This window comes from Rattus norvegicus, chromosome 1 (genome assembly GCF_036323735.1).
Source record: "Rattus norvegicus strain BN/NHsdMcwi chromosome 1, GRCr8, whole genome shotgun sequence".
In the NCBI taxonomy this organism is placed as follows: domain Eukaryota; kingdom Metazoa; phylum Chordata; class Mammalia; order Rodentia; family Muridae; genus Rattus; species Rattus norvegicus.
This window is the reverse complement of record NC_086019.1, coordinates 160526700-160553921: the sequence shown is the minus strand read 5'-3', so window position 1 is coordinate 160553921 and position 27222 is coordinate 160526700. Positions and strand designations below refer to the sequence as shown.

Genomic DNA, 27222 nt, shown 5'->3' with positions numbered 1-27222 from the left:
TCTAAACATGCTTTCAGTCTCCAGTTCCTGTACCAGCTCCTCCTTGGATCCTCCTCCTTTAATTCTGACTGGAAGCAGTCTCATCTAGGTTCCCGGCACCCGGATACAGCCCTGTGTGCTGTTCTCTCAGGGTCATTAGTTCACAGGTATTGCCTGAAGGACCCTGCCATCACAGACTAATGCCTGCATATCCCAGTGTATCTCACACAGAAAAATGTTTCTTCTGTTACATCTCTGTATTTCCAAGTTTCAGGGGTGTGGGCAATAGTGCACCATGTAATTTTCCTAAGTTCTATGACTTTGCCCAGAGCAAAGGCCTGCAGCCATGTAAGGAGCTGGGTGTTTCACTACTTCCTGCCCGTGGGGAACGAATGCTGCCCACCTCAGAGCCTTATCCATGTCACTTATAAGATGGTGACAACGACAACTCTCCACCAGAAGTTTACAATAATTCAAAGATATGCCAAGCATCTGCTATGTGTATGATATCCTTAGAAGCTTGGGATGTGGAGATAATATACAATCAGACCTATCTCTAAGGAACCCACGAGCATAAACTAGCACAAAGCCAGCCGCTTGCCTGGCACATGGTCGGTTATTAGAGTACAGTTAATTTTTCTCCCAGGGGTGAGAATCTCCTTGTGTTTCCAGCAAACTATCATTTCCCAAGTATGGCAGCCCCTCCTTCCCTCCCACGAGCCGAGCAGATGGCTGTTTTGTCTTAGGGCAGGTTTCTGGAAGAAACCAGGAGAGGTAAAAGGTACAAGAAGGAGGCTCTGATGTCCCTACAGTAATTAGTCTCCTCTAGACATCAAGGCCAAACTTGAGCCACTCGTCTATGCTTTTCAACTTCCCTCCCCAAACCCTCCAGCCAGAACTGCTCCAGGTCACAGCTCTGCTCCACAGACTAAGAAGGTAGGGAGCTAATGAGCTGTGGAAAGCACTGGGCTTTTACCTCATCCGAGGAGCTTGGAGAGCCCTCAGACCAGGCAGAGACTACAGACCTAGGACGCCGGCACAGAGCAGGGCTCCACACCTATTCCCTAGGGTTTAGATTTCAAGTCCTGACAAAGTTCCTGTGAAGAAGCAGTGAACCACGGGCATTCATCTTAATTGGAGGATAGCTGGCTTCCTGACTAAGAGGCCTTCAAACCCAGCCCAGAAAAGGACTCTGAATGGTGTCTGAATTGGCAGGAAGACAACCAGGAAAGGCCAGGGAGCAGGGAGGCCAAAGAACATGTCTGGGACACATATTCTGGTTAGGGTTGGAAAAATCCCTCACCCCAAACTCCTCCACGAGAGCCTAAGGAGGTAAACTGAGGAGATGAATGATAAATCTTCCCAAAGACCCTTAGCCCTGGTCTCCTTCTGTAAAGGCTTAATTTCCCCACTTGGTCATGAATTCATCTATTTCCTAGATCCTGCCACCTGGATGGCCCCTAGGTTCTTCAGACTTCATACTGGTCAATCACAATCTTCCTATTCACTACCAACATTTGTATATGTGTGGTAGGTATATGTGAGATATCTGTGCATGGGTGAGTGTGTGCTCACGCGTAAGTCTGAGAAAGCCAGAGGAGGGCATTAAGAATCCAGATTAGTGGCCAGGGCGCCCTGTTTTCAACTCCCATAGTAATGTGGATTTAGAAGGTTGTGCAGCTATTCCTGGCTTTTTAATGTGGGTGCTGGGGAGTTGAACTTGGGGCTCCTTGCATATCAAGTGCTATTAATCCACTGAGCATCTCCCCTCCATGCCTAGAGTTAGCTTCTAAAACCAAATTTACCCATGCCAGATTTCTGTTTAAAATTTCTCCATGATTCCCAATGGCAGACAGTGGAAAAGCTCCGACTTTCTCAAGGCCATTCCCCTTCTGTTGCTTGTGGTCTCTAGCACTTCTCTCTTTTCCTGTTGCTACAAATCCCTAAGACAAGTCACATCGTGCTACTAGAAATGTCTAGAAAATGTCCCAGTCAATTCTACCTCTGCATATGCTGCAAATACTGGGTTCTTTACAGTGGGCTGCTATAAGGACCTATTACTTTTGTCTGATCAAGCAGTCCCTGTCAGCCATGTTAGCTCTGACTCTCCAAGAAGCCACTCATATGAGCCCAGAGGAAAGAACCATCATGTCCTTTCTCTTTCTTGGACTCAATTTTCTGTGGCATCAGTGGTGAGTTTTAATGGTCAACTCAACATGACTGAGAGTCAGTCACCAGGGACAAGAGAGTTGCAATGAGGATTGGTCTCGATCAGGCTGGCCTTTGCAATGTCTTGGTCATATTCATTGATGTGAGAAGACCCAGCCTGAAAGGAGATGGCGCCATTCCCTTTGCTGGTGTCCTAGTCTGTAGGTTTAAAGAAGAAGAAAGGAAGCCAAGCATAGGGAGGCACGTGTGCTATTCTTGCCTGTGGATATGATGTGATTAGCTTCTAATTCCTGCTGCCTTGACTTCCCTGCTCTGATGCACTATGAGCTGGAACTGTGAGCTAACATAAACCCTTTCTCTTACAGGTTGCGTTGGTCAGGGTATTTTTATCATGGCTACAGAAAACAAAAGTAAGACACATGGTGTGTGGCCATGGAACTCCATGAACTGATTGGCATTGCATGGTCCTGATGCCTGCCCTGTCTTGCCAGCTTCAGCACAAACCTTGGTAGTTGCCAGTAAAAGAGTTGTATAAGGGATAAATATGAGCCCAGAGGATCTTGGCTTGGAATCTTGGTTTCCCCAAAGTATCTTTGGGCAACTCACCCAAGTTCCTTGAACCCCAGTTTCCTGGGAACAACACCACCTGTCACGTCAGGGGCTTATGGAGTTGTTGTTTGAATAAATCATGAAGCACATATGCGAAGGGGCTCTGTAAAATGTAACATTTCCATTCAAAGGACAGGTTTTTTTTCTTCTTTTAAATTATAAGTTACCGTAGCAGCAGTTTGATTCAGGAAACTGACTGGAGATTTGCTACAAAGTGTCAGCCAGAGCATCCAAACAGAAGCCTGACTCTGAAGTCCAATTGCAGGAGGGCTTCTATTTGCATACTGAAAGGCTTCAGTTCTGATAGAAAATGTTCCAGGGCTGTCGAGGGAAATTCTGCTAAATTACAAAGCTGCCAGCTCTTGCTTTATCAACCTTTAACTCTGGCAGTATTTAGCAGTGTGCCTGTCTGGGCTCAATTTTCCAGTCTTTAATTAAGTGCTAGGAACTGACCATCTCTTTCTATCTAAATCTCTTGTTACTTCCCAGCCAACTGGTGGACTCTTCCCTGCCTCCGCCATCACCCTCTCCTCCTCCGCGCCAATGTCAATCTCTTAGATATTTATTATTCTGAACTTTGAGTCTTAGGCTGTCACTGGCTTTGGGGAGGGGTATGGGAAATGTCAAGTCTCAATGGATATTATTTCTCCAGTGAAATTCTAACCTTGAGTTCCCCGTCTTGTAACATACCTATACAGAAATAGCCCGGCCCGATCATTTCCTTTTGATGTTTAATTGGCTGTCGGCACTGTGCTTTCTGGGCTGAGAAGGTAATGTTTCTCAGAGAGAGAACAATTCTGGCTACACAAATGAGACTTGTAACAGGGGAGAATGCTCAGCGCCGAATCTAATTTTCTCTTCCATCCATGAACATCAGACAATTTTTCTGGCATTAAAGCATCTCGCTCCGTCTTTCTGTCATTAATAAGAATTAAATTCTCTTCTCTCAAATTTAAATGTAATTATATTTTGCCTCGTAAATAAAGTTGAATTACCATTTTCAAAATTTAGCACTAATGCAATGACTATGTTTGAAGCTTTAATTTTTCTTAACCCTGATGCTACTTTCAGCTTATTTTTTTAAAGCATTTGGTTCATTTTGCTGTCAATTGTGACTTAATTTAATACAGAGCTTTTCAGCTTCTTATCAATCCAATCCATCCAATTTTTATTGTTCTTTTTCATGTTTTGTGACTTTTTCCTTCCTTCCTTCCTTTCTTCCTTTCTTCCTTCCTTCCTTCCTTCCTTCCTTCCTTCCTTCCTTCCTTCCTTCCTCCCTACCTCCCTCCTTCCCTCCCTTTTATTCTATAAGGAAGGAGAGAGAAGAGAATGGGAGCTCAGAGAATCTGAGTCTGGATTCTGGAAGGTTTCCATCCAAATTCAGAAAGAACCTAGGCCAGATAGATCTGAGAGCAAAGAAAGATCCCTGAAAAGGAAATAGTCCAGGTTCATTGAAAGAATTTAATCCAGGATTTTGTGTGCATATGTGGTGATGTGCGTGTGTGTGTGTGTGTGTGTGTGTGTGTGTGTGTGTGTGTGTGTGTGTGTGTACAAGTAGGTACTAGGTCATGCATGTGCATCATGTGTGGAAACCGAAGGTCACCTTTGGGTGTTGTTCTTCAGGAGCTCCCCACCCCATTTTTTTAAAGACATGTCCCCTCATTAAGATCTGGGTTAGTTTAGCTTAGACAATTGGGTTAGGCTGGCTGGCCAGAGAGCCCCAGACACACCTGTGTCCGCCCTCCCAGTTCGAAGGTGACGTGTACAGGCTGCTACACTTAGCTTGAAGTTGTGTTGGCACTTGAACTTGGATCTTCATGCTTATGGGCCAAGTACCTCACTATCCTGTTTCCCTGGCCTCTAATCAAAAAAATTTGGTAAGGTGTTCAGAGAATCCTAGCATTGGACCCTCCCTGCCCCGGCGCTCCTCCTCTTTAGTGAGACTGTGGAACAACTTTACCACCAGGCTCGCAAAGGGCTCTGCTGCTGCACGTGTGGTCTCTTCCTTGGGTGCCAAGTGGTCTCTGTTCAGTTTCCTTCCTCCTAATGGCTCTCAAGTCTCCATGGTGATGACCTTCCTGGGTCATCTCCTAGCTAAGTTCATTGCTTTCTAACCCTTCTCCTTCATGCACACCAACTAGAGTTCTTAGCAGACTGCATCTGTGGCAGCTGGAACCTGAGTAGATAGCAGGGTTCTTGGATCCTTAGCTGTGACACAGGATGCATGGGGATGCCTGACAGGACTGTGTGCAAGCTCTAGGCTGGAGGCAGGGCTGGAGCTGCTCTGCGATGCTGTCTGTGGAGACCTGGTAGGAAGCCACTGCTCAGAGAGGAGGCTGATTCCAATGAGGACCACATAAACTCTCCTCTGAACTTGAATTTGTTTCAGGTTAAGAACTGGTTGGCTAATTTAGACCCAATTATGCATAATAAAAACATTCTCACGTTTCCTTTATTAAGTGCCACTGAACGCGAGCCGCCATACTGGGCAGTTTATGTAACACGCGTTCAAGTGAATTTGGAAAACAGTTCTGGAAGGGAAGTTATTTTTAGGAGTATTAATGGGTGAGCTGAGGCTTGACCACAGAGCCTGGTCCTATTCCAAATCCCACATGATTTTTACTGGTGGCACATTCTGCCTTCAAACCCATGCCACTCAATCTCCAATGCGTCCCCACCTGTTATTTCATGAAACTCGAGTGCAGTGAAATGATAAGGACCATAAAATACCAGCATGAGCATTTTACAGATCGGACTCTCAGCCATGTACTACGTCTGCCAGCCAGCCATGCAGAGGGATGAAACGTGGCAACAGACTCCGCTCAAACAAAAGTCATTTGTAGAAGATACAATGGGAGAAAGCTTGCAGAGCAGGGGGAATGAGAACCCAGTGCATGAGGCTTAGAAGAGAGGCCTCTCTCTCGGGGAGAGAGCAGGAACCAAGACCCAGGAAGAACTTGGCCTGAGGCAGCTGGTGCCTGGTGCCAGAGACCCTGAATTGTTTCTAGAAGCCTGTAGACTCTGAAAGAAAGTGGGCTTTGCTGATTTTAAGGACCACATTAAAGAGGTTAAATTTCTTCCCCCTTTTACTTTGAGAAAAACATTTGGGGAAGAGGTCGGGGAACAGGCCAGGAGTGTGCCCTCTTTGTGCGAAGGCTGTTTCCCTGGGAGAGAGCTTGGAAGGGGGAAGCGGATGCAGGTCTTTGTCCAGGAGGGTATGGAACTAAGAGGAATAGAGTTTGTGATATAAATGGACTTTAGGGTTTGGCTTTGGCTTTGAGGAGTGAGTGAAAGTGGAAGGAAAGGGTAGGGAGTGGAAACAGAAGGAAGGGAGCCCTGAGACAGTGATGTCCATCTTCCTGGGAGGCTTCAGCTATCGCCCCCATCTGTGTTCCTTAGGGCTCTGTTGTCTTCACTTTGACTATGGTCACTCAATACTCATGAGAACCTAATATCTGTGTCTGCCCCTGTGCTGAGAACATTGAGAGACCCTGACCTCCTGTTGTTGACAGTTTGTCTTGAGAGACATGACGTAAAACAGTGCTCAGACTACCACCATGTTTAATCTTATGCTTTGGGTCCCGAATGTCCTCCAAAGGCCATATGTTTAAGGAGTAGTCCCCAAACTGTGGCATTATCGGGAAGTGGTTGCCCTTTTATCAGGTGAGACTAAGGACAAATAATTTGTTTCCTTGGAACGGATCTTGGAAGGGCATAGTGAATGGTACCCTGAGTCTTCCCTCTCCTTCACTCCTTGGCTGCCATCATGTAGCAGCTCCTGTGTGCTGCCTTGGCACGGGTCCAAAAGCAGTGGGACCAAGGGGCCATGAACTGAGCATCCTAAACTGTGAGCCAAAATTAACCCTGACTTTTTTTTTTTTTTTTACTTGATTATCTCTCAGGCATTTTGCCACAGCGACAGGAAACTGATTAGAACACTTACGAAAGACTGCACTCAGATCTGGCTGGAGTTTGCCGTTCACTAAACAGGGGGTGGGTACTGATAAAGTCCTTCTAAGCTTTGTGCTTCCGTATCCAGCAATGTTATTAATAGTAACACTATTGCACGTGTTATTTGTCTTGTGGATGAGACAAAATAACCTACCAAAAGCAGTTTAAAGCATGAAGGGTTTGTTTTAACTCATAGTCCAAAGGTACAGTCTATTATGTTAGGGGGAAGTTACAGCAACATCGACTCCAGGTGGCTAGCGAGTCACGCAACACTTTCAGTCAGGAAGCAGAGCATCGTGCATGCTGGCACTCAGACAGCAGTTCCCTTTTTATGCAGTCTGGGAAATCCAGCCAATGGAGTGGTGGGACTCGCATTTAGGGCGAGTCTTCTTGGCTCCCTCAGTTGATGTAGTCTAGACATTCCCTCACAGATGTGCCCAGGGGTACATTTTCACGACTATTCTAGATCCCAATTCACTCAACATCACACTCAGTATCACAACTACTTTTCCAGGGGTCTTATGAATCCTGGCCAGCTTAATGGCTGTCAAGCTTGCAGCTCAGTGGCTGGTATGCAATAAGCATGAAGAAAGAGATGGCCTTGTAAATAAACTTTCTCTGCGACTGCTTGTCATAAAGGCAGATTCAGGCAGGGAGACCTCTTCTTGATGGAAACAGTTCCTGAGGTAAGAGCTGAGGACTTAGGTACAGAGGCCCCAGATTTAATTTAAACTCTGTCTCTAAGCTGGGCAAGCCATTTCTCTTTCCCAGAGTCTGTCCTTTCCATAAGACAGGGGTAGGGATCATATTCCATTACCACTAGCAAAGTGATTTAGTTAGTGACACATTCTCAGGCACAGAGCTATAGACAGGCATGCTGGAGGTGAGAGATTTGACCTTGTGGTCTCTGAGATTCTGTCTCCAGTTGCCTTGTTGGCTCGTCAGGAAGGAGGACCATGTGGGTGGGGCTGGATTGGAGGAGAGGGTTCTGAGATGGGACCAGAAGCCAAGGTTCTGAGAAGCAGGGACCTAAGTAAACACTTGTATAAGACCTGACTTTACTGTTTCTACAGATCTCATGCAAGTGCCGAGGCCCTTCCCAGCTCACATTTCACTACGAGGTGTGTTGATTTAAGCTGCCTTCATTAAATCTTGTTCTTGGCGCCAGACACTCATATCACAGAGGAGGCAGGGTTTTCTCCTAGAAGGTGGCAGACATGGCCATCTTTGTCAACCCATCAACCTGCAGTCTGTACCTCTGATGGTCCAAGGATTGTGTAGGATGAGGCCACTGGCCTGTGGCTCCTGATGAAGACTGGGCAGTATCTGTGCCTACCTCATGCGCCAGAGAGCAGGAATCATGACACAGGCAGCACTGTGCCGGGTCTGTAAGGTAGTTGAATGTAGGAGAAAACTCAGGGCTGAAAGGGTTAAGCCACTTGCTGAAGCTGCTCAGGGACAAGACTTTGCATTACTGCTCTGTAACAGAGGCCACAGCTATCTAGCGAGGTCCCTGAACACGAACTTCTTGGCTGCAGTGGGTTCAGGCAATGAGGCATCTATCTCTTGCTTGGCTTCACGGATGGTTTTTGAATGGCTTCTCTCGGTGGAAGTAGCCTTGGAAGTGAGGTTACAGAAAGATATCACATGCTTAATCTGTGGTGATCATTGCTATCTGTGTGCACGCTGACTTAATTTACTGATGACAGAGCCCACGCAGATACGTATTAGTGCCTCTGTACTTTTAGACAAGGGAACTGAAGTAAAGTTAAGTGCCCTGCTGATGTCTCACAGTAGCCTGTGGCAGAACTACGTTTCCAGAGCTGAAGTGACAGTGGAGGAGACTACTCACATTCACACATGACACACGTGCGCACACACACACACATACATTCTCTCACAATACATATACACACATGCATGCATGCACATACACACTCTCTCACACACACACGCCTGCATGCATGCATGTACATACACACCCTCACACATATAAACATACACACATGCACATACATATACACTCATACACAGGCACATACACACTCATACACAGCCACATACATAAACACACATATAGATACAAAGACACGTACTCACACATACACACGCGCGCGCGCACACACACACACACACACACACACACACACACACACAGAGCGAGAGAGAGCGAGAGAGAGCAAATGAGCCATGGAAGCTAGAGATGGTGGTGAGCACAGACAGAGTCCTCTGCATACTTGTAATAAGACCTAGGGTGGACATCACTCATCTTAACACACACATGAGAGTCAGACGCCAGCCCTGGGTTCAAGGTTTAGCTCACTCTGTCTCCATTTATTTTAGTTTAATTAGGTGATATAACTGGTCTAAAATTATAATAACTAAGTAACATGGCCAGGATTTGAACCCAGGTCTATCTGCCTCAGGGTTTCTTCCCAGCACAGGACTCTCCTATGTCATTCTGCATGAGTCCATATACATGTCTAATATCAGCTATGTCCATCAGGGACAGACCTATGAATAAGGAGGATGAGATCAAATGAATCCATTCAGTCTTTTTCAGTGGAGAGAGAGAGAGAGAGAGAGAGAGAGAGAGAGAGAGAGAGAGAGAGAGAATATTGTGGGTCTGCACATGTGTGATGGTGGTACACACACACACACACACACACACACACACACACACGCATGTGAATACACACAGAGGTCAGAGATCCACAGTGGCTTTCTCACTTGATAGCTTTCAAAGTTTATTTTTTGAGACAAGATTTTTAACTGAACCTGGAGCTCACCGATTCTGCTAGACTGGCTGGCTAGAGGACCCTTGGGATCCACCTGTCTACAACCCCTCTGCCCAGTGCTGGAGTTATAGATTCATAATGGAGCACCTGGCATTTTACATGAGTGCTGGGGATTGACTTCAAATCCTCATGCTTGCACAGCGTGTGCCTACTGAGCCATCTCCTAACCCCCTTTCTCTCGCTTTTGTCATCATCGTATCCGCAGTCAACTGAGGAGTACTCAGAAAGCTCAGCCAAAGCTATCCCTGCCTCCCCCAGGCTGTGGAATTTCATTGGGGATTAACAGTGCAAGGCGCAGGTTATAGACCCGTCGTAAATTAGCTTTTCGGTCACATAATGAACAATACAAGGCAGCGTGGCTTTAAGAGGACCATTTATTATATTGCAATAAACAGAGCTATATAAAGAGAATTATTCCTGAGACTCTGCACATCTGTGCTCACAATCATGTCTTTACTTGAGCTTTGCAAACAGGGATAAAAGTCCAATTTAGACAGTGCATTGAACAGCAATTCTCCATTTAGCAGGAAAGGTTTTGTAAAGGCATGAATGCTGCATGGGCCTCATTTTAGAAAAAGGTCATAGCCATCTCTCTTGATCATGATCAGAACTGTTAATCTATACCATAATGAGATGATTTGAGCTTTGCTGTGTGGGGTGGTTGATTGGACAGTGATTTGAGGTAAGTCTTCTCTCTCCACTTCCCAGAATGCATGCACTATGAGGCAGGCGTTTTCTTATCTCTCTGTCACATCTAATTAAAAATAGTACCTATTACATTGTAGGCATGTTAAAGTGTGCTGTAAATTGGAAAGGGGGGTGCTGATTCCTTTCTTTCAAGGGCTTTGTATGGAGTAAATGAGTTGTTAGATGTGAATAAAAGCCATTGGTAAGAATACTGTGCAAGGTAGTTCACATGTGTTCTCTAATCCACATCTATTGGGGGTCTAAACGGGATGTTCATAGAGGGTTGCTAACAGCATTACTCTCTCTAAAACCAGATGCCCTGGTCATGTGCCTGTCCGCCCACTCACGCACCCACCCATCTGTCTGTCAATCCATCCATCTATCCAAACATCCATCCGTCCATCTATCATCTACCCATCTGTCTGTCCATCTGTCTGTACATCCATCCATCCATCCATCCATCCATCCATCCATCCATCCATCCATCCATCATCCATCCATCCACCCATCCATCCATCCACCCATCCGTCCATTTGTCTTTACCAAGCAGGTAGGTCAGGCCTATACTGAGTCCTGGGGCTATATCCGCTAACAGACACATTTGACACAGCACATCTATGGTAATTACTGTCCAGTATAGCATAAGCCAGAAGGAATTGGGGCAGTTTGCAGAGGACCCTAAAATCCACACTGAGTTTATCTTTCATTCTGAGGAAAGGACAAAACTAAACAGACAGCTCCCCCATAACCCCTATTTCCTGCAGCTCTTTCAGGATCCCTTGTGGCCTTGCACAAGGCAAGTCTCAGTAAAATACATTGGAATCATAGGAGCCAGTGTCAGTATCAATAAATGATGCTATCATTTAAAGTTGAAATGTTCCTCACAGGCTCTAATGCTGCACACCCCGCCCTCAACTGCTGCTGCTGCTTCTGGATCTTCTAGAAACCTTGAGAGGTGGAACATGGATGGAGGCAGCAGGTCACTGCTGTGGTTTGAATGTTAAGGGTCTGCCATTGGCACAGGCGTTTGACTCCTATGCTCTGAGCCTGCGGTGCTGTTTGAGCAGGTAGTGGAGACTCCAAGAGGTAGAGCCTCAATGGAGGTAGTGGGTGGGTCCTGTGGATTTATAAACTGCTTCCACTTCCTGTGTAGGCTTCCTGACTGGTATTTTGTCACAGCAATCAGGCAGGTAATCAACACTGCCACTATGGACATACCCTGTGAGTGTCACGTCCCCGCCCCCTCCTGGCTCATACCCTGTGAGTGTCGAGGACCCGCCCCCTCCTGGCTCATACCCTGTGAGTGTCGAGGCCCCGCCCCCTCCTGGCTCTTGCTCTTTCTCAGCCATCATGAGGTAAAGACCTTCTCCCATCACATACTCCGACCACCATGATGGTGTGCCTTAAGCAATCCTGGAAAGAGCCTTCTGAAACTGTGGTCTGACATGACTCTTTCCTCCTTTAATTCATTCTCTTATTATTCTGATTAGAGCTACACAGAAATGCCCGATACAATACTGTTTAGAATCCCCAGGCTGAACAAGGGGAGGGCATAATTTTTTAATTGTCTGCTCGCTAAGAGGAGAGGCATCAACGACTAGAAGGGAAGGGCCAGGAAGAGGACATGAGTCTGCACATGAGGTGGCCTGCAGTTAGGTGCCTGAGAGCAGGCCACACAATGTAATAGTTGAACCCTCCCTCTACCCACGCCAAACCCTTTCCCTTCCATATTTACCAATGGAACAGTCATGTCCAGTCCAGCTTGGGTCACAGTTGCAGAGCCCGGTGTCTGGGAGGAAGGTTCCATGGCCTGAGCACTGGTCCAAGCACGTGGCCCTGGGTGTCTCGCAGTTGGTGCCTCCCCATCCCACAGAGCAGTGGCACTCGCCTCTCACACAGACACCCCTACTGGAGCACGTGGGGTCCATGCAGTCCACTGTGACGGAAGGAAGATGGTACAGTGAGACAGCAGAGTGAGACCCTTGGGAAGGACCACACTATCAAAGTGATCTGTCCACTTGGGGAGGTTTCAGGTTCAGTAAAGAACAGGACTTCGGTGAATGGTGGACCTGAGTTCCCAGCTCTCCAAGACTGTTTCCTCACCTGAAAAGTGTGGCTACAAGTCCCTGCTCTTTGGTTTGTGAGGTGAGTTGAGTATAAACATCCTTTAAGCACCAGCATGGTACCCTGAACATACCATGTTTGCGAAAACTGCAGTGAGGGAGGAAGAGTCTCAGATGGGGAAACCGGGGCTCAGAAGGCCACACAGATGAATTCTACCAGAAAGGATTTTCCTCTCATTTGTACGTGTGTATGCACCCAATCATGCATATGTGTGTTTGTCTGTGTGTGTATGTACACATTTATGTGTGTGCATCATGTATATACATGCCTACAAGGAGTAAGATGTTGGATGTCTTTCTCTACTGTTTTCTGCCTTATTGTACTAAGACAGGATTCTTTATTAAATGGAAGCTCTGAGCTTTCTAACTATGAAACAGATGGTCAACAATCCCTATCTGTCAGGTTGCTACAAGGATCCACCAGAGACAGTGAGGGTCAGAAGAGACTATATGAACTATAGTATTACAGAGGGCTATTTTTCCATCCTCTCAGGACTTTGAGTAGTGCAGCTTATGCAAACTATGGGATTATCTATAATTCAAATACTCAAGTCTACTAACTAATTTCATTTATAATCCAGAATATTTGACTTTTGGGAAACCTGGTCTGGGTATAAAAGAGTCACAGGCAAAAGAGAGCATTCTGGAATGTTTGTTTTGAGGACCAGACTGTGAAGATGGATCTTTCGTCATTTTTAAAGTAATTTTACTTGGCAATCTCAGTGGTAAGTGAGAAGGCCAAGGGGCAGGGAATAAGTAACTGCTAAAACCACAGTAATGACACCAGCAAACACTGTCATTCATTTAGAAGCCTGTCTGAGCCACACTTTGCTGTTAAGCATTTTATGTAGCTCTATTTAATCTCTTCTTTCCATTAAATATTTTTTCCGAGGCAGCACAGAAGGAATTCACATCTCAGCCTCCCTCTCCTGTCTAGATGGCTTGCTATTTTCTCTTATAATCTGACTGGTTCAAAAATACATTTGCGCATATATGCTCACATAAACACATGAAGTGGTTTAAAATTAGAAACCAAATCAAAACAGGGAAAGAAGCAGGACAATGCAGGGAATTAATAAAGCCCAACGAAGGCAAATGACTCTTCCCTCATGGTCTCCAGACACCATTTAGCAACGGCTAAAGCATGGCCTGCCGAAGTTCAGGTAATTAAAAATAATGAAGACAGCAGCAGTGATAAATTCTCCTGACGGGCCTCAGATCCCGGAACCACAGAAGGATTATTCCAGCCCATCGGGCTACTGCGGTAACTCCCTTGGTCCAGAGAGCTTTCCAACTTGACAGGAACCAACTAGGTGATTCCTAGCCAGAGACCTGGGAAAGCATTTCCCATCCTGTGAGTGCCTGACCGCAGCCAGACCCTGCTTCTGAGGACCCCAGCCCTCAGCGTGGATCCTGTACATATCAACGCTCGTTTGCAGGCTGGGATGGCATCGGCTTTGGTGGGATGTACTTGTCATCGAAGGCCTGTCCTTCCACACACAGAGGGACCCAGAAACCAGCAAAGGGAATCCCACAGTCTCAGGAGTAAAAAGATGAGCTAAGGAGAAGTCACCTCTTTTTAAGACTGCTGGTCTTCAGGTTTCCAGGTAACCTGACAAGCATAGGGGAGCTCACAGAGTTCCGCATGACAGGGGCAAGGAGCTCCCAGCACCCGGGCTAGACCTGACAAACTCACTGAATGCCATTGGCCTTAGCCCTGATCCTCAACCAGGGGCCTTTATTTGTGCTACAGTGGTGCCCTGCCAAACAGGCTCTGAGTGGCCTGGCTCTGCCCCCTCCTGGGCCTGTGGGTGACAGGAGTTCCAAGAAAGGATAAAGCTGTCTTCTTCCCTCACGCTGAGACAGCCTCATGAACATGGGTTATCTCTTGGGAGCTATGGTAATGCAGGAAGTGTTAGCATGCCTGTGGGGGGGTGGGGGGGGAGGTGGGCTAACTTGGTTCAGATTCTTTCTAGAAGGGATGCCAGGCTGTCCCCTTTTCCTCCTTCACAGAGCCAAAATTCCTTGCAGAAGCTTAGCTCATTAATGAACCATGATGCCCACATGGTCAGGCTGCAAACACAGGCTCCCCCACCCCTACCCCCAAATGCTCCATGCTTCAATGACCACACAAGCCATTAGATGCCCTTCAGGACGGAGTAGGCTTACTTTTCACTACAAAAGATCTAAGTTTGCGCTCTCCTGCCCCTCTCCTAAGTTCCCTTCAAGCCTCCCGCCCTTGCCTCCTTTCAGGCTTTAAAAAATATGGAGCCATAAACTTCAGAAGGAAGAGGGAGAAAAAAAAGTAAGCTTGTTAGCTGATGTTTTATAAATGGGAAACCCGTTAGCAGCGGAGCCCAGGGAGGAGGGTGAGGAGGAGGGAGCCCCCCACAAAAAACATTATTATAAACATGAGACTGAACAAACACGTTTTAGCAGAGAAAAAAGAAATAATAAAAGACATCGGTCCCAGATGGCTCTCTTCAGAAAGGAGAGCGGGAGGAAAAACACTTCATTTCAAATAGATAACGTAAATCAAAGTTCTAAACGTTACTTTTTTCCCTCTTTGAAAAATATCCCCCAGCTCTGGGGCACTGTCCAGTGTTCTTCTGTCTGGAGAATACCACGTGGACATGGCACAGGTGAAACAGCCCACTGTTCTAATGGGAGTCTCTCCTTCTAGACCCTCTGCACAGGGGCTTCATCTCAAGTGATTAGAAGAAAGGGAAATCAAGGAAGATCCTTGCGCCCCAAGTAGGAAAAGCCAGGTCCTTGTGTTCTGCAGGCTGCCACCTTCAATAACTACTGCCATCCCCCAAGCTGAGGGGTCTGTGTCAGCACTCACTGACTCACTGGAGGGCCATGGGTAGCAGAGACAGGAAGTGCCTTTCAGACATTGATCCCGCCTGGCTTCTTACTTTAGGCCTGTTAACATTCTCTCCTTTAAGAGAAAATGGTGCTGTAAATGAAGGCTCTCTGTCAAATACTAAACAGGTTTAAATGACTAGCCTTCCTAGGAACCTCTCTGTCCCACTGGGGAAGGAGCCAGGGTTCTGGCGGGTAGAAAATAGGAGGAGATAGAAAGTGTATACATTGCCCGTCAGCTGCAAATGGTGAAGTCCATCCATTTCCAGACCCTGGATGAAGGAGGGTGACGCTTGACCGTCCCCGGAATAACGTTACTGATATAAGAGCCACATTTATGGAGCATTTACTAGGTGTCAGCCACTGAGCTAAGTGCTTGATATGGGCTATTTAGTTCAGTCTTTACAGTGGCCCCCTGGGGAAGGTAGCCTTGCTTTATGGAGGAGACTGAGCTAGGACTCAGAGCTATATCTGATTTCAAAACAGGAATCTTTGAAAGCCGTTCCAGAGAGTAGGCTGGCCTCTACCTCAGAGGCAGCCTGGAAGAATCTTACCTTCCTCACAGCTCTCGCCCTTGTAGCCAGGGTTACAGATGCAGGTGCCCATGATGCAGGTGCCGTGGCTGCTGCAGGCCACGTCGATGCACTGGTTGGTAGGCACGTCGCACTCTGCACCCTTCCAGCCACTGTGGCACAGGCACCTGCCCTTCATGTACTGGCCGTTCCCGCTGCATAGCACGGGGCAGGATGCTAGGAGAGAGTACCAAAAACCTAGGTGAATCACTTCCCCGCACCCTGACATTGGTCTCTGTTCTCTTCTCCCCTCCCCTTGGCTGATCTTATCAATTGATTGGTAGTGAACACCCCTGCCTACCCATCACCCACTTCCCCCTGCGTTGCTTCATTCCAGCTCAAACACCTCTGGAGTTGGAAAAGAGGGTGTGTGATGCAGGGCCAAGGGCCAAGGGCTGTCGTGGGGTACTACCGTTTTCTCCAGCCACCCTCTGATTCAGTTGGAGCGCCCTGGCTGCTAGGAGCTTCAGAGAGGAAGCTGCCATCTGCTTCTTATTATCACTAGAAAGACAGTATCTGGGGCTTCTCCAGCACTCTCCTGATAGCGCTCTGTTGTTACCATCCCCCCTCCCCCCATCCCCCATCCCCCTCCCCCTGTCACTGTAAATACCACTAATTGTTGTCTTTAACCCTGGCAGGTCTCTGCCTCCCTGGTCTTTCAGGTCCCCCATTCCAGCCTCTTACATCACAGTGCTTCAGCAAAAAGAGCTGAGCCCAACTTTGAAGTACCTTTCCATTCTGTCTCTTAGCATAGAGGTTTTGTGATCATCTCTGTGAAGGAATCTAGCTAAAAATAAGCTATATTGCATTGTGCCACTAGAGCTCACCTGTCTCACTGAGATACAATGAGGCTGTTTTATACAAGACTCTTAAGTTGAAGTGCGTGCGTCTGAGATGAGATGGTAATTCTCCTCAGAAGGAATGACTTGGCTCTCTCTGCACTACCTTCCCCGGGCCCCACCTGGCATTTTTTCTTTTTAGAGCACTCAGCAGGCAGTCACTGTGGTTCCCAGGGCTGCCAACTTGGCAGTCTCAAGGCAAGCCTATTTCATAGTCGCTAAAGTAGGTGGAGTCCCCAGTGCTAACCTGGGGAGGATTTGTAGGGTGCTATTCCCTTGGCCTTTTCTGACTTCCGTTCTTGGATTCCACAAGCCTTAGACTTGGGTCCTACCCCATCTCATCTCCACCTTTCTCAGGGGATCTTCCTCCTGCCCAGCCAAGACAGCCACATTTGACCCTGACACCTCCACTCCAGGCATCCTGATGCTGTTTTGTTACAGTTGGTTTACTCTCTCAGAACGGCCTGAGAGCTGCAGGTCTGCTTAGCAGCCGGCTAAGCCTAGTACTCAGCACAGGACGAACTTGGAAGTGGACACGAAGCCAGAGAGAGGCCTCTCAGTAGGGAGATGGAGAAACCTAGACAGGAGGCCATTTGGGGTTTTCTTTGGGGAACACCAAATTCTCAGGATCACAGATCTCAGGAAGTTTCCCTTCCCAGAGCACACAGTAGGTCTCAGGTAGCCTTCGGGTCATCTCAGAATTTGTTTCTGTCTTTAGCAGTGTATACACTGAGCATTAAGGTATGGTCTGAGCGAGAGGAGATGCCAGGCTTCCAGGCCCTTCTGCTGGTGTCTTAGCTGAGATCCTGCCTGTGTTATACAGAAGTGGAGAGGCCCCATACGCTTCCAGTCCACGGGCCAGAGAGGAGGGGCTTGGAAGGTGCTTGACAAAGGCTGATGGTCTCTAGAGAGGGACTCAGCTTCTCAAAGGGTCCCTCACTGCCACCCTCAGTACCCCATCAAGGGACACAGTACTTCCAGTCCTGATCTGTTTGTGTGTGTGTTATCCGCAGAGGAATAAGAGAGACTGATAGAACTTGGCTCTACCTGCCAACTGCCTTGAACTGGAGAATGGCTCTTAGAGTACTCCCTGGGCATAGGAGGAGGCAGCTTGAGTCCTAAGTTTCCTCTGAGATGTGTACAGCAGCTGGCTGTGGGGTCTGGGAAGTAGCTACCGTTACCGAGATGCTCATGCGAATGCTTACCTCGGCCACAGTCGGGTCCCAGAAAACCCAGGAAGCAGTGGCAGGTCCCGGAAATGCAGTCACCGTTACCATAGCAGTTGCTGGGGCAGTTCTCCACTGATTCTGGAAGACAGGAGTGAGAGGGGGAAGTGGAGACAGCTTCCTGCTACAGAGCTCAGGGTCAAACCTCCACACAGGACCCAAGTATCCAGGGTGACTTTGAATCTGCTATGTAGTGGGAGGTAGCTTTGAAGTCTGTGTCCTCCTGTCTCAGCCTTGGGGGATACAGGGGTGTATAACCGTAACCCATTTCATGCACTGCTGAGGATGGAACCCAGGGCTATGCGCGTGGTGGGCATGCATTCAACCTATGGAGTCACGTCGTTAGCCTCTGAGCATTTATAGATCAATGTACCTTCTGTGTGTGTGTGTGTGTGTGTGTGTGTGTGTGTGTGTGTGTCTGTGTGTGTGTGTGTGTGTGTGTGTGTGTGTTAGTGCTGCAGCTAAGCACAGTTGAGAGGAAGCGGTATGGCCTGTGAATGGTGGCTATCTTTAGCTCTGTTCCATGAATGCACAGATGTGCCTTCTTCCAGCTCTCCTTCTTCCCAGGGCCTCACCCCTCTCTGGCTGGGTCTTCTATGGCAGTCTGTGGGCGGCCGTTGAGCATCCTCTACTCTCTGATTTATTCACCCGGCAGCCTGATTGATCTCTGCGGTGTGAACCTGGTGCTGTTACTCTGCTAATAAGAGCTCTTCAATAGCCCTCGCTGGCTGCATGAGAAATCCATGCTCTGTCGAAGGCATATATACCTTTCCTCCTCTTCTTACTCAGCCCCACGCTCAGCCACAGAGAGGGTCTAACAGAGTCCCCCTGACAAATACTCTGTGTTAATGTGTCAAGGAAGCACAACGGGTTGCAGAAAGATGTTAATAAAAATGTAAGCAGTTTGTTGTTCTAGTTACTTAATGAGTATCTACAGAAGTCGTCGTTTGTCAACACTGGGGGATACAGAACAAAGGAGATACCACTGTGCCTGGAATACCTGCGTGGGGCCTGTGGATCCATGAACCTCTCTGACGTCACTGGTACCAAAACTGACAAGTGTATGTGTGGCTGTTCCAATTTCGTTAGAGAGAAGAATCAGGCAAGGGAGATAAAACAAGGCGGGCTGCGGTTACTAGGCACAGAATTCGAACCCATGGTTTTGGACTCCAAGCTTAGCATCCATGATGCCATACTCTTCAGACCCTGTAGGAACTCATGCCACAGCAGAAGCCAGGGGTCTGAAGCAATGTCCTGGGGGTGAGGGTAGGGGTCGGGGGTGAGCAGAGTAATGAGGGAAGGGCAGAGAAATCTAGAACTTTCCGAGGTTAAAGGGTCCCGAGATGCCATCAAGCTCAATGTGCTCACTTAACAGAAAGGAAACTGAGAGGACGGGCATCGGCTTCCCCAAGGTCGCAGAGTGAGCTGGGAAGGTCAGGAGTACAAAAGAATTAAGGAGTCAATTCACAGGTCATAGCTCACAGGAATCCATTAAGAGTCCAAGACTGGGGGGATGCACAGATGGCTCAGTGGTTAAGGGCATGTAGTAGTAGTGTTGTGGAGGACTACTGCTTAGTTCCTAGCACTCACACACGCTCACAACTGCCTGCCGCTGCAGCTCCCGAGGATCTGATGCCCTCTTCTGGCCTCCAAAGGTACTGCACCTATGTACACACCCTCTGCATAAATTATTTAAAATACTCTTAAAATGAATAACTAAATGAGAAAAGAAGCATCTATAAAAGAGACATTGCCATTTCAGACTTGGACAGGACAAGTGACTTGTCAGCTGGTCAATGGCATGGAAAAGAGACAAGGTTCTCCCTGAGGATAAGGGGACTGTACAATGGGAGGGATGTTTCCTCCAGCGCTGGTGCAGGAGCCCAGCACAGGGAGGCAGAAGGCTGGTTTCTGGGTCTCCTTGTGCTCTGCAATGGCTGGGGTCATGGCCTTGGGTCTTCCCTCTCCTGTCTTCTCATTACTGTGCTCATCCTCCCCATATATGACCCTGTTTTCAACTTCTGTTCCTTCTACCAGAGCTAATAATAAAGCCATGATCGCTGAGAAGACTTCTTGGCAGCGTCAGCAGGCCAAGTCCTCATTGCTATGGAAACACCATATCGTCAACTTTGCTGACTACGAACCTTAAGTTTAGAAGTGGACTTTATTCATGTGGGTATTTAGCCTGGAATCTAAGCCGCAGGAGGGTCTCAGCCTACTCTTGATGCCACCACTGGAAGCCTTCACTAGATGGTTTGTTTCCCATTCTAAATTGCTTCAGCTCAGTCCTTCTCAGCCAGAGGCACAGGGCATCCCTCTTAATGAACGCCGACCACAAGCTGTATTTCGGCAGGGTCTGCATGCAGACGACCCCCGTGCGCTTTCTAGACTCTGATTTACAAAGTCTACAAGACACAAACCTGCTTCTCACCTCCCAAAAGTCCTTCAGAGTAGCCAAGTTGAGGAAAGCATAATTTCCTGGGACTTGGTATATGTCAGCTGCTAAATCTAACGGAACAGAAGCCTGGGTGCTCAAGAATTTGTCCTGGGCTGTTAGTTTGGGGGAAGGCATAGTTTTAAGAAACAGAAAATAATTTGAAGATGGCAATGCGAAAGGGAAGGGAGCCATCTGGAGAATATTTGCTTTTGATAAAATGTTTATGTGAATAGACTTTCTTCCATAGAGAGGCACTTTAGCTAACTTGGGGTGCCACATGAGATCCCATGAATATGAGGCTGGAGAGACAGGTCAGAGGCTAAGGGCACGAGATGCTCTTGCTGAGCTCAGCTCCCAGCATCTGCATGGTGGCTTAACCATCTGCTAACTCCGGTTCTAGGGAATCTGATGCTCTCTTCTGGCTTCTGCGGACACTGTATGAGTGCAGTACCCACACGGGGAGATAAAACATTCACACACATTTTTTTTAAATGCAGTTTTTCTTTGAAAAGGTTAAGATCCACTGAGCACCTCGATATCTCTATGCTAAACTCTGGGTTAGAAGTGGTCATCGCAGACTCTTGAGAAGTGTGAACTTCATTCCATACACCTGGTGTATGTCCCCAATCAGAGTTGGGCGAGTCTCTGCCCCGCCTCCCTTCCGCTCTGCTTGAAGCTCACACTCCAGCTGCTTTGGCTTAGCAGATGGTGCACCTTCCAATCTGCTTGAGCTGGAAGTAAGAATCCAACCGCCTGTGAGTAGCTGATTTTCATAATCGAGTATATGGTACGATGGAACATGCAGGTCTTTCCTGCCTTGGCTTTTGTTGTTTCTGTCAGAGCGGTGGGCCCTGACAGGAATTGTGACTTTCAGGGATTTGTTTTCCCTTACATTGGACTCAGAGTGTGAAGCTTCAAGGTTTCTGTGTTTTGTCTCTGGACACGGGTTGCGAGTGGGAATGTTCTGAGGATGCTGAACATTGCTGAAGACACGAAGAGGCATCTTCAGAGGGAAGAAAGGACAAAAGTGTCCCCTCTCCCCCAGGACGGAGATTTTGGAGGGAATTAGTCATGAGGATGTGGGTATTCCCCTGCAGGGCTCATTCTGTCTACTGATGACTTCTTACTAGAACTAAATCCTTAACATGGCTACGTTAAGGAGAAATAGGTCACATATGACACTGAAGTCCTTTGAAGGCAGATGCTTTGGAAGTCCTGCCTGCATTTGTTCCTTCTATTTTTCTGTTTTCTGAAGCCCCAAAGCCGCTGGGTAGTGACTGCGCACACCTTTAATCCCAGCACTCAGGAGGCAGAGCCAGGCGGATCTCTGTGAGTTCCAGGCCAGCCTGGTCTACAGAGCAAGTTCCGGGCCAGCCAGGGCTACAGAGAAAAACCTTTTCTCAAAAAACAAAAATGAAACCCCAAAGCTTGCTCTTCCGGGCTAACCAAGGAAACTATCGGCTTGAGGAGAATAATGGGAGCAGCTCAGGAACCTCGTGCTTCCCAGAGTCTTCATGATGGAGGGAGAAGTCACTCTGCCAAATCACCATGCATAGGCACAATGGGCAAATTTGCTTGCGATCCAAGTCTGAGCAGGCAAACACCCGTGACCCTAGGAGAATCGTGTTGGTCCCTTCACCAAAGACAAAGAGAATCTCTACATCTTTAGTCCCTTTCCTCCTCTGGGATGTGTCTGAGCCTGTGTTAGGACTTCCACTTTCTTCCTACTTCTGGGTCTCTCCCTCAGTTGTAAGGGTCGGTGTCAGAAGCTGCTTGAGAACTTGGCTGAGGAAATAAGGTTTGTCTGTCACCCAGACAGTGGTCCACTCTTCTGATGACTGCTTCTAGCTGCTGTGCAGGATGATGACAGCTAATGCTGTAGACAAGATTGACCCCAGGACATGATCTTGACTTTAGCTGGGAACTTTACACTTTATACAACATCTGTTACACCCCTCCTCCCCATTCCTGACAAAGGCTGAGCTCAGTTTATGATAAACAACCAAAGAGCAGGCAGAAAACAGATGCGATGGCAATATTAGTATTTAATTCAACCTTAAGTCCAGGTTGAGGGAAGAGTCCAATGGAGACTGGAAGCTAAAGTTAGTAACTCAAGTTCACATAACTGAGAATGATAAGTGAATTGTATCTTGGGAAGTGCGGATGGCCTGGGCTAAACATGGAGTTTGGAACCAGGTTGTCTCTTATGACCTAAGTGTTGGGCAAAGGCGTCTCTCCAACCTCATTTGTGAAGTGGAGTTAGTGACAGCACCCACCCCAGAGAGCTCTCCCAGAGAATAATAAACAGGGTCATGTTGTTCATGTAAAGTGGCTGGCTCAGGACCTAGCAAAGCTGGTCGTTAGGCTTTAAGATTCACACATGTCTTCCATTTGTGAACTACAAAACACTCGGTTGGTCTAATGAATCCAAATAAGGAGATGTGGGTTACTGGGGGTAAAAACATACACATGCAAAAGCCTACAGAAACTCCCCATGGTAAAAATGAGAAAGCAAACAAGCCATGTTCCCAGTGTGCAGGGGGCAGGGTGCTGGGGTACATTTTCTCCCGGGGAAAGCGCTGTCAAAGCAAATTAAACCTGTTGTCTCCCCAAAGCCCTGACTCTGGCACACTCATGCCAACACCTAAAAGAACTTTTCTCCTGCGCTTTCTGGATTGGTGCTGGGCAGGCGCCAGGTGCCAGAAAGCTGTTCTGTGGCCTATGAGGTGTTGGTCCCTGGAGGCACCCCAGCTTTCTTTGCAGATGATGGAACTCGAAGGTCTTCAGTCTGCAGCCGTCCAGGTCAACACAGTGACAAAAATTTGACAGAGTCCCTGACAGCCTGGGCTGGATGCCAGCTCCATGCTGGCATTTGAGCTGGGAGACCTGTTTTCAGTCAAACCCAGAAGTCTACCAAACCACTACAGAGATGTTCTGAGGGAAAAAACATCTAGCAGACAGACTTCCCTGGATTCTAAATGTGTTGGCTCTTCTTCGTTATTTCTTTGGGGGGAGGGGCAAACCTCATCACTAGCAAGATGGTGAGGTCCTTAAAGAAAGACACCGTGTCTGGCTTCCCAAAGAGTCCGGTGAGGGCTAAACACAAACCAAAATGGTCAGTGACACTTGCTGTCTGACAACTAAGCAGGAACAGGATGGAGAAGAGGGGGAAGGAGGACAGAGTAAGGAAGGCATGGCATAGTGATAAGGATGAAGAGAATAGGAAAGCAGTCAAGAAAGGCCCTCTCCCTGCCTGGGCAGTGCTCAGAATGAAGACAGTGAGGGGAAATCATGGTCGGACTTCACTGCACTCTAAGATCATAGTTAAGAGTTCAGAAGCTCACGCCTGCCAGCCACATGGAAGCCACTGAAAAGGTAACCTGGGGCATGCCTGTGGAGGAACAGGGTCTCTGCTCATGGGCCTCGTTGGCAACAGCTTTCTCAGGTGTCACGGACAGGCTAATCACTCTGGTTCCACAATGTTCCCTAAAGAAAATGATCTGTGTACTTTCCTGTTTTATTGAGAATGTATACTAAAGAGGTCATGAGAGGAAGGCCAAGTGCTGACAAGACTGACCAGGGTTTGCTTTTTGAGCACAAGGGATCTGGAGGAGACATGAGGGGGTCAGTGTCTTTCCTTCCTGGGGTCTTTCACCCATAGGTGCTTCTGGCAACCCATGCTCTATTTAAATTTCTTCCAAAACAGCAGGCACAGCAAGGCTGCGTGACATCTTCCTCTGCTCACAGTTGCCTGGCCTAGGTCAAGCATCTCATGCGAGCAGAGCCTGTTCACAAGCTGAACCCCTGGGTCTCAGTCTACCAGGACTCAGTCTAGGGTCTACTGGATTGATCGGGTTCCTGCCTTTTCATAACCGAACTACAAGGGACCAACCAGAAAGGATGAAGAACTCTAACATTTGCTGGCTTCACAAGGCAACTGTGGTTGACAACAATTAATTTTTATATTTCAAACCAGCTGGTAGAAAGGACTTTGATTGCACTCAACGTTTGTCAAGGAAATCATGAGAGTCTGAAAGGACAGATGATACACTGATCATAATGATCTGACCATCACACATTGTGTATGTGCATGGTCATGCCCCACTGTAGCCCTAGTAGGCAATTGCTGTATGTCGTCTAAAACTGAGAGTGTATTTTAAAGACTGGGGATGTGGTATTTGTTGAAGGGTGCAGAAGTATAAAGATATGAATGAATCATGGCATTTGGGAGGTGGAGGCAGGAGGATCATAAGTTCCAAGTCATCCTTGGGTACATAGTGAGTTTGAGGTCTACATGATACCTGGTCTCAAGAAAAATAAAACAAAACAAACAACAACAACAACAGAAAAGGAAAGACATATAGCAAGAGAGGACTTGGAAAGGCCATTATGGCTAAGGGGAACCCAGTCAGAGGGAGTGTTATAGGCCAGGGCGCCAGGCTGACAGCTGAGAGAAAGAAGCATATGGACCAAGCTCTGAGAGGGAAGCCAGAAGGAGGGCAGATGAGGCCTACAAAGACACAAAGAAAGGAGTTCTCTAGGTGCCCGGTTCCCGGAGGCTCTTCAGGGTCCTCAGCCTCAGTCCACAGTACTCTTTGTAAAGTGACTTCATTGCCAGCTGGCTTTTCCTTGAGGTCACCTGAGTGTGCTTTTGCCCCTGGCAACTGAGAGAACCCCAGGACGTACATTCGCCTGTGTCCCTTCTTGGGATCAACATACGTGGCATTTTGCAAGCTTGGAGGAAACCTGACAAGTTCAGAACCTAATGCTTATATAACATTTCCATATAGAGTTTACACTTGATCCATAGATAAAGGGTTGTATTTCCTTATGTAGGATATGTAGGCACATTCCTCACGCATAAGAAAAGGGCAGTGCACACTCCGCCATTTTATAGATGAGAATATGCAGTGAACTTGCTTGAATTCCAGAAGCTGAGCATCAGACTAATATTTAACTTGGATTATTCTACTCCCCTTTCCCACAGGGGGTCTCCTGTACAACTGCCAATGTCGAGCATCTGCAATCTTGATTTCTTCTTTTCCCTTAATTCCATCCTACCCCCACTCCCACCCCCACCCCCAAGCTGATGGCGTGGATCCACCCATTTAGGGCACTGTTGCCCAGTAGGAAACCCTCTCTGCAAACACCCTCCTCCTACTCACTATATTTGAATGTTTACTCCTCGGTGACCACTCACCTAATGCCAATGGATGTGTGGTCCAGAGGTAGGGATGTCAACCTGCTCCTAGGTGAGAGGGTGCAGCGATTGATTTCCAACCTTTAGTATATGTCAGCCACCTCAAAGCCTGTTAATACATAGAGGTCCAGGGCTCTACCCCTTAAGTGTTCAATTTAAAAGGTCAAAGGTCAAGAGGTAGGAGCCCAGGCGATGCTGGTGCCAAAGGCCCAGGCAACGGCAAGCCAGAGTGGGGAAGATGCAAGCTACCCAAGGATGCAGGGAACTTGTGGCCCAGTTCCAAAGGGGAGGGCCTGGTCTTCCAGGGGCTGCCATGTGAGTAGCTTCCAGAATAGATTGCCTTTTGAAATGCTAAGCAGCTCAAGGGGGGCCAAGAGCCGGATCCAGATAATCTTTTTTTTTTTTTTTTTTTTTTTGGCGCTCCCACGCAATGACCTGCTAATCATTCTGCCAACTTTCATGTCAAGCCCATCTTTGGGACAAATTACTTAAGAAATCATCTTTTTAAAAAGCTCGACTCAGCTGCTGGCTAGAGATTTCCATCTAATGAGCATCACTTTGTGTTGAATTATTCCAGGACAGGTAATGTAGGGACAGAAACAGACTCAGAGGTGTATATGTGTGTGTGTGTGTGTGTGTGTGTGGGTGGGTGCTAATTATTCTCCAATCATTATCTAGGTTAGTCACCAAGCCACTCTCTGCTGCTTACAGCTTACACAGAAAACCCTCTTCCCTGAGGTCAGTTATGTTGGACAACACACACAACTAATCGAGGACTTACACGGCACAGGGTAACAAAAACAAAAACAAACAAAGAAAAAGCACCTTTGCTTGGGTGGCTGTGGGATGCCTCAGTGGGTAAAAGTGCTTGCTGGGCAAGTCTGATGGTCCCCACATACAAGCCACACACACAGGCACGAGTGTCTGCAAATCCCATGATGCTCTCCTGGGGAAGTGGGAGGCACAGACAAGAGAATCTCAACAAGTTCTAGGACCAGCTAGTTTGGCTTGAGCAAGGAGATCTTGTCTCCATCAAGGAAGGAAGTTAAAACCAACATTCTTACCTCCTCTTATGCACACACAGGAACACACACATACACACAATAAAAATCCCCTCAAAACTAACCGACTGAATCCCTTACTTTAGAAGTAGGCTGTCCACTACCTCAGCATTGCCTCTGGCCCAGACCCCTGCATCAGCGTTCAGCCTGGCCTCTGCTCTCTAGCCCCGCCCACCTTCCAGTCAGCCCTGCTGGAGCGGGCAGAGCTGTCAGTCTGGAGTTGAGTCTCTTTCTCACCATCTGGAGCGGGCATCACCAATGGGACCCCTGAGGGTGCATTGGTTTCTACAATGTTATTCAAATTTTGAATAAGATGCCAGGTTTTTTCAACAAGTAGATTTCTGGGGGGAAATCTTAATGCCGGCTTTTGTTTTAAAACTAGAAGCAGTGGTAGAGTGGCAGTCTGCTTGTGTTTAGGGGAGGTCCAGGTCCCATGGTCAACCGTGGGCATTCTGGAGTTTCCCAGCCTGGTGTCACCTGCCTGGTGCCACGGCTTCTGAAAGGCCACGGGGGCCAGTGCCCTCCCACCAAACCATTTGCTTGCAGCCACATACCATCTGTCCTGTCATTCACTTAGTGTGCCTTTGAACTGTTGGTTTTCTGAAGCAAATTTATTTAAAACAGAAAATTTAATGTCAGTATGAAACAATGACTCGCTATCTCTAATTATAGCTTTGCCAGCTCACTTGAGCAAACCGTGATTTCT

At 47.5% G+C, this 27222-nt stretch overlaps 1 protein-coding gene across 22 annotated transcripts in view; it reads right to left on the bottom strand.

The window, feature by feature from the left end:
* The window catches only part of Tenm4 (teneurin transmembrane protein 4), a 2974939-nt gene that overhangs the window by 120628 nt on the left and 2827089 nt on the right, over positions 1 to 27222 (bottom strand). For all 22 annotated transcript variants that reach the window (XM_039113155.2, XM_039113170.2, XM_063262756.1 and 19 more), the window contains 3 exons: positions 17798 to 17899; positions 15736 to 15930; positions 11929 to 12129 (listed from right to left, as the gene is read on the bottom strand). In XM_039113155.2, coding sequence (XP_038969083.1) covers positions 11929 to 12129; positions 15736 to 15930; positions 17798 to 17899 — 498 coding nt within the window. The remainder of the gene's footprint in view (positions 1 to 11928; positions 12130 to 15735; positions 15931 to 17797; positions 17900 to 27222) is intronic.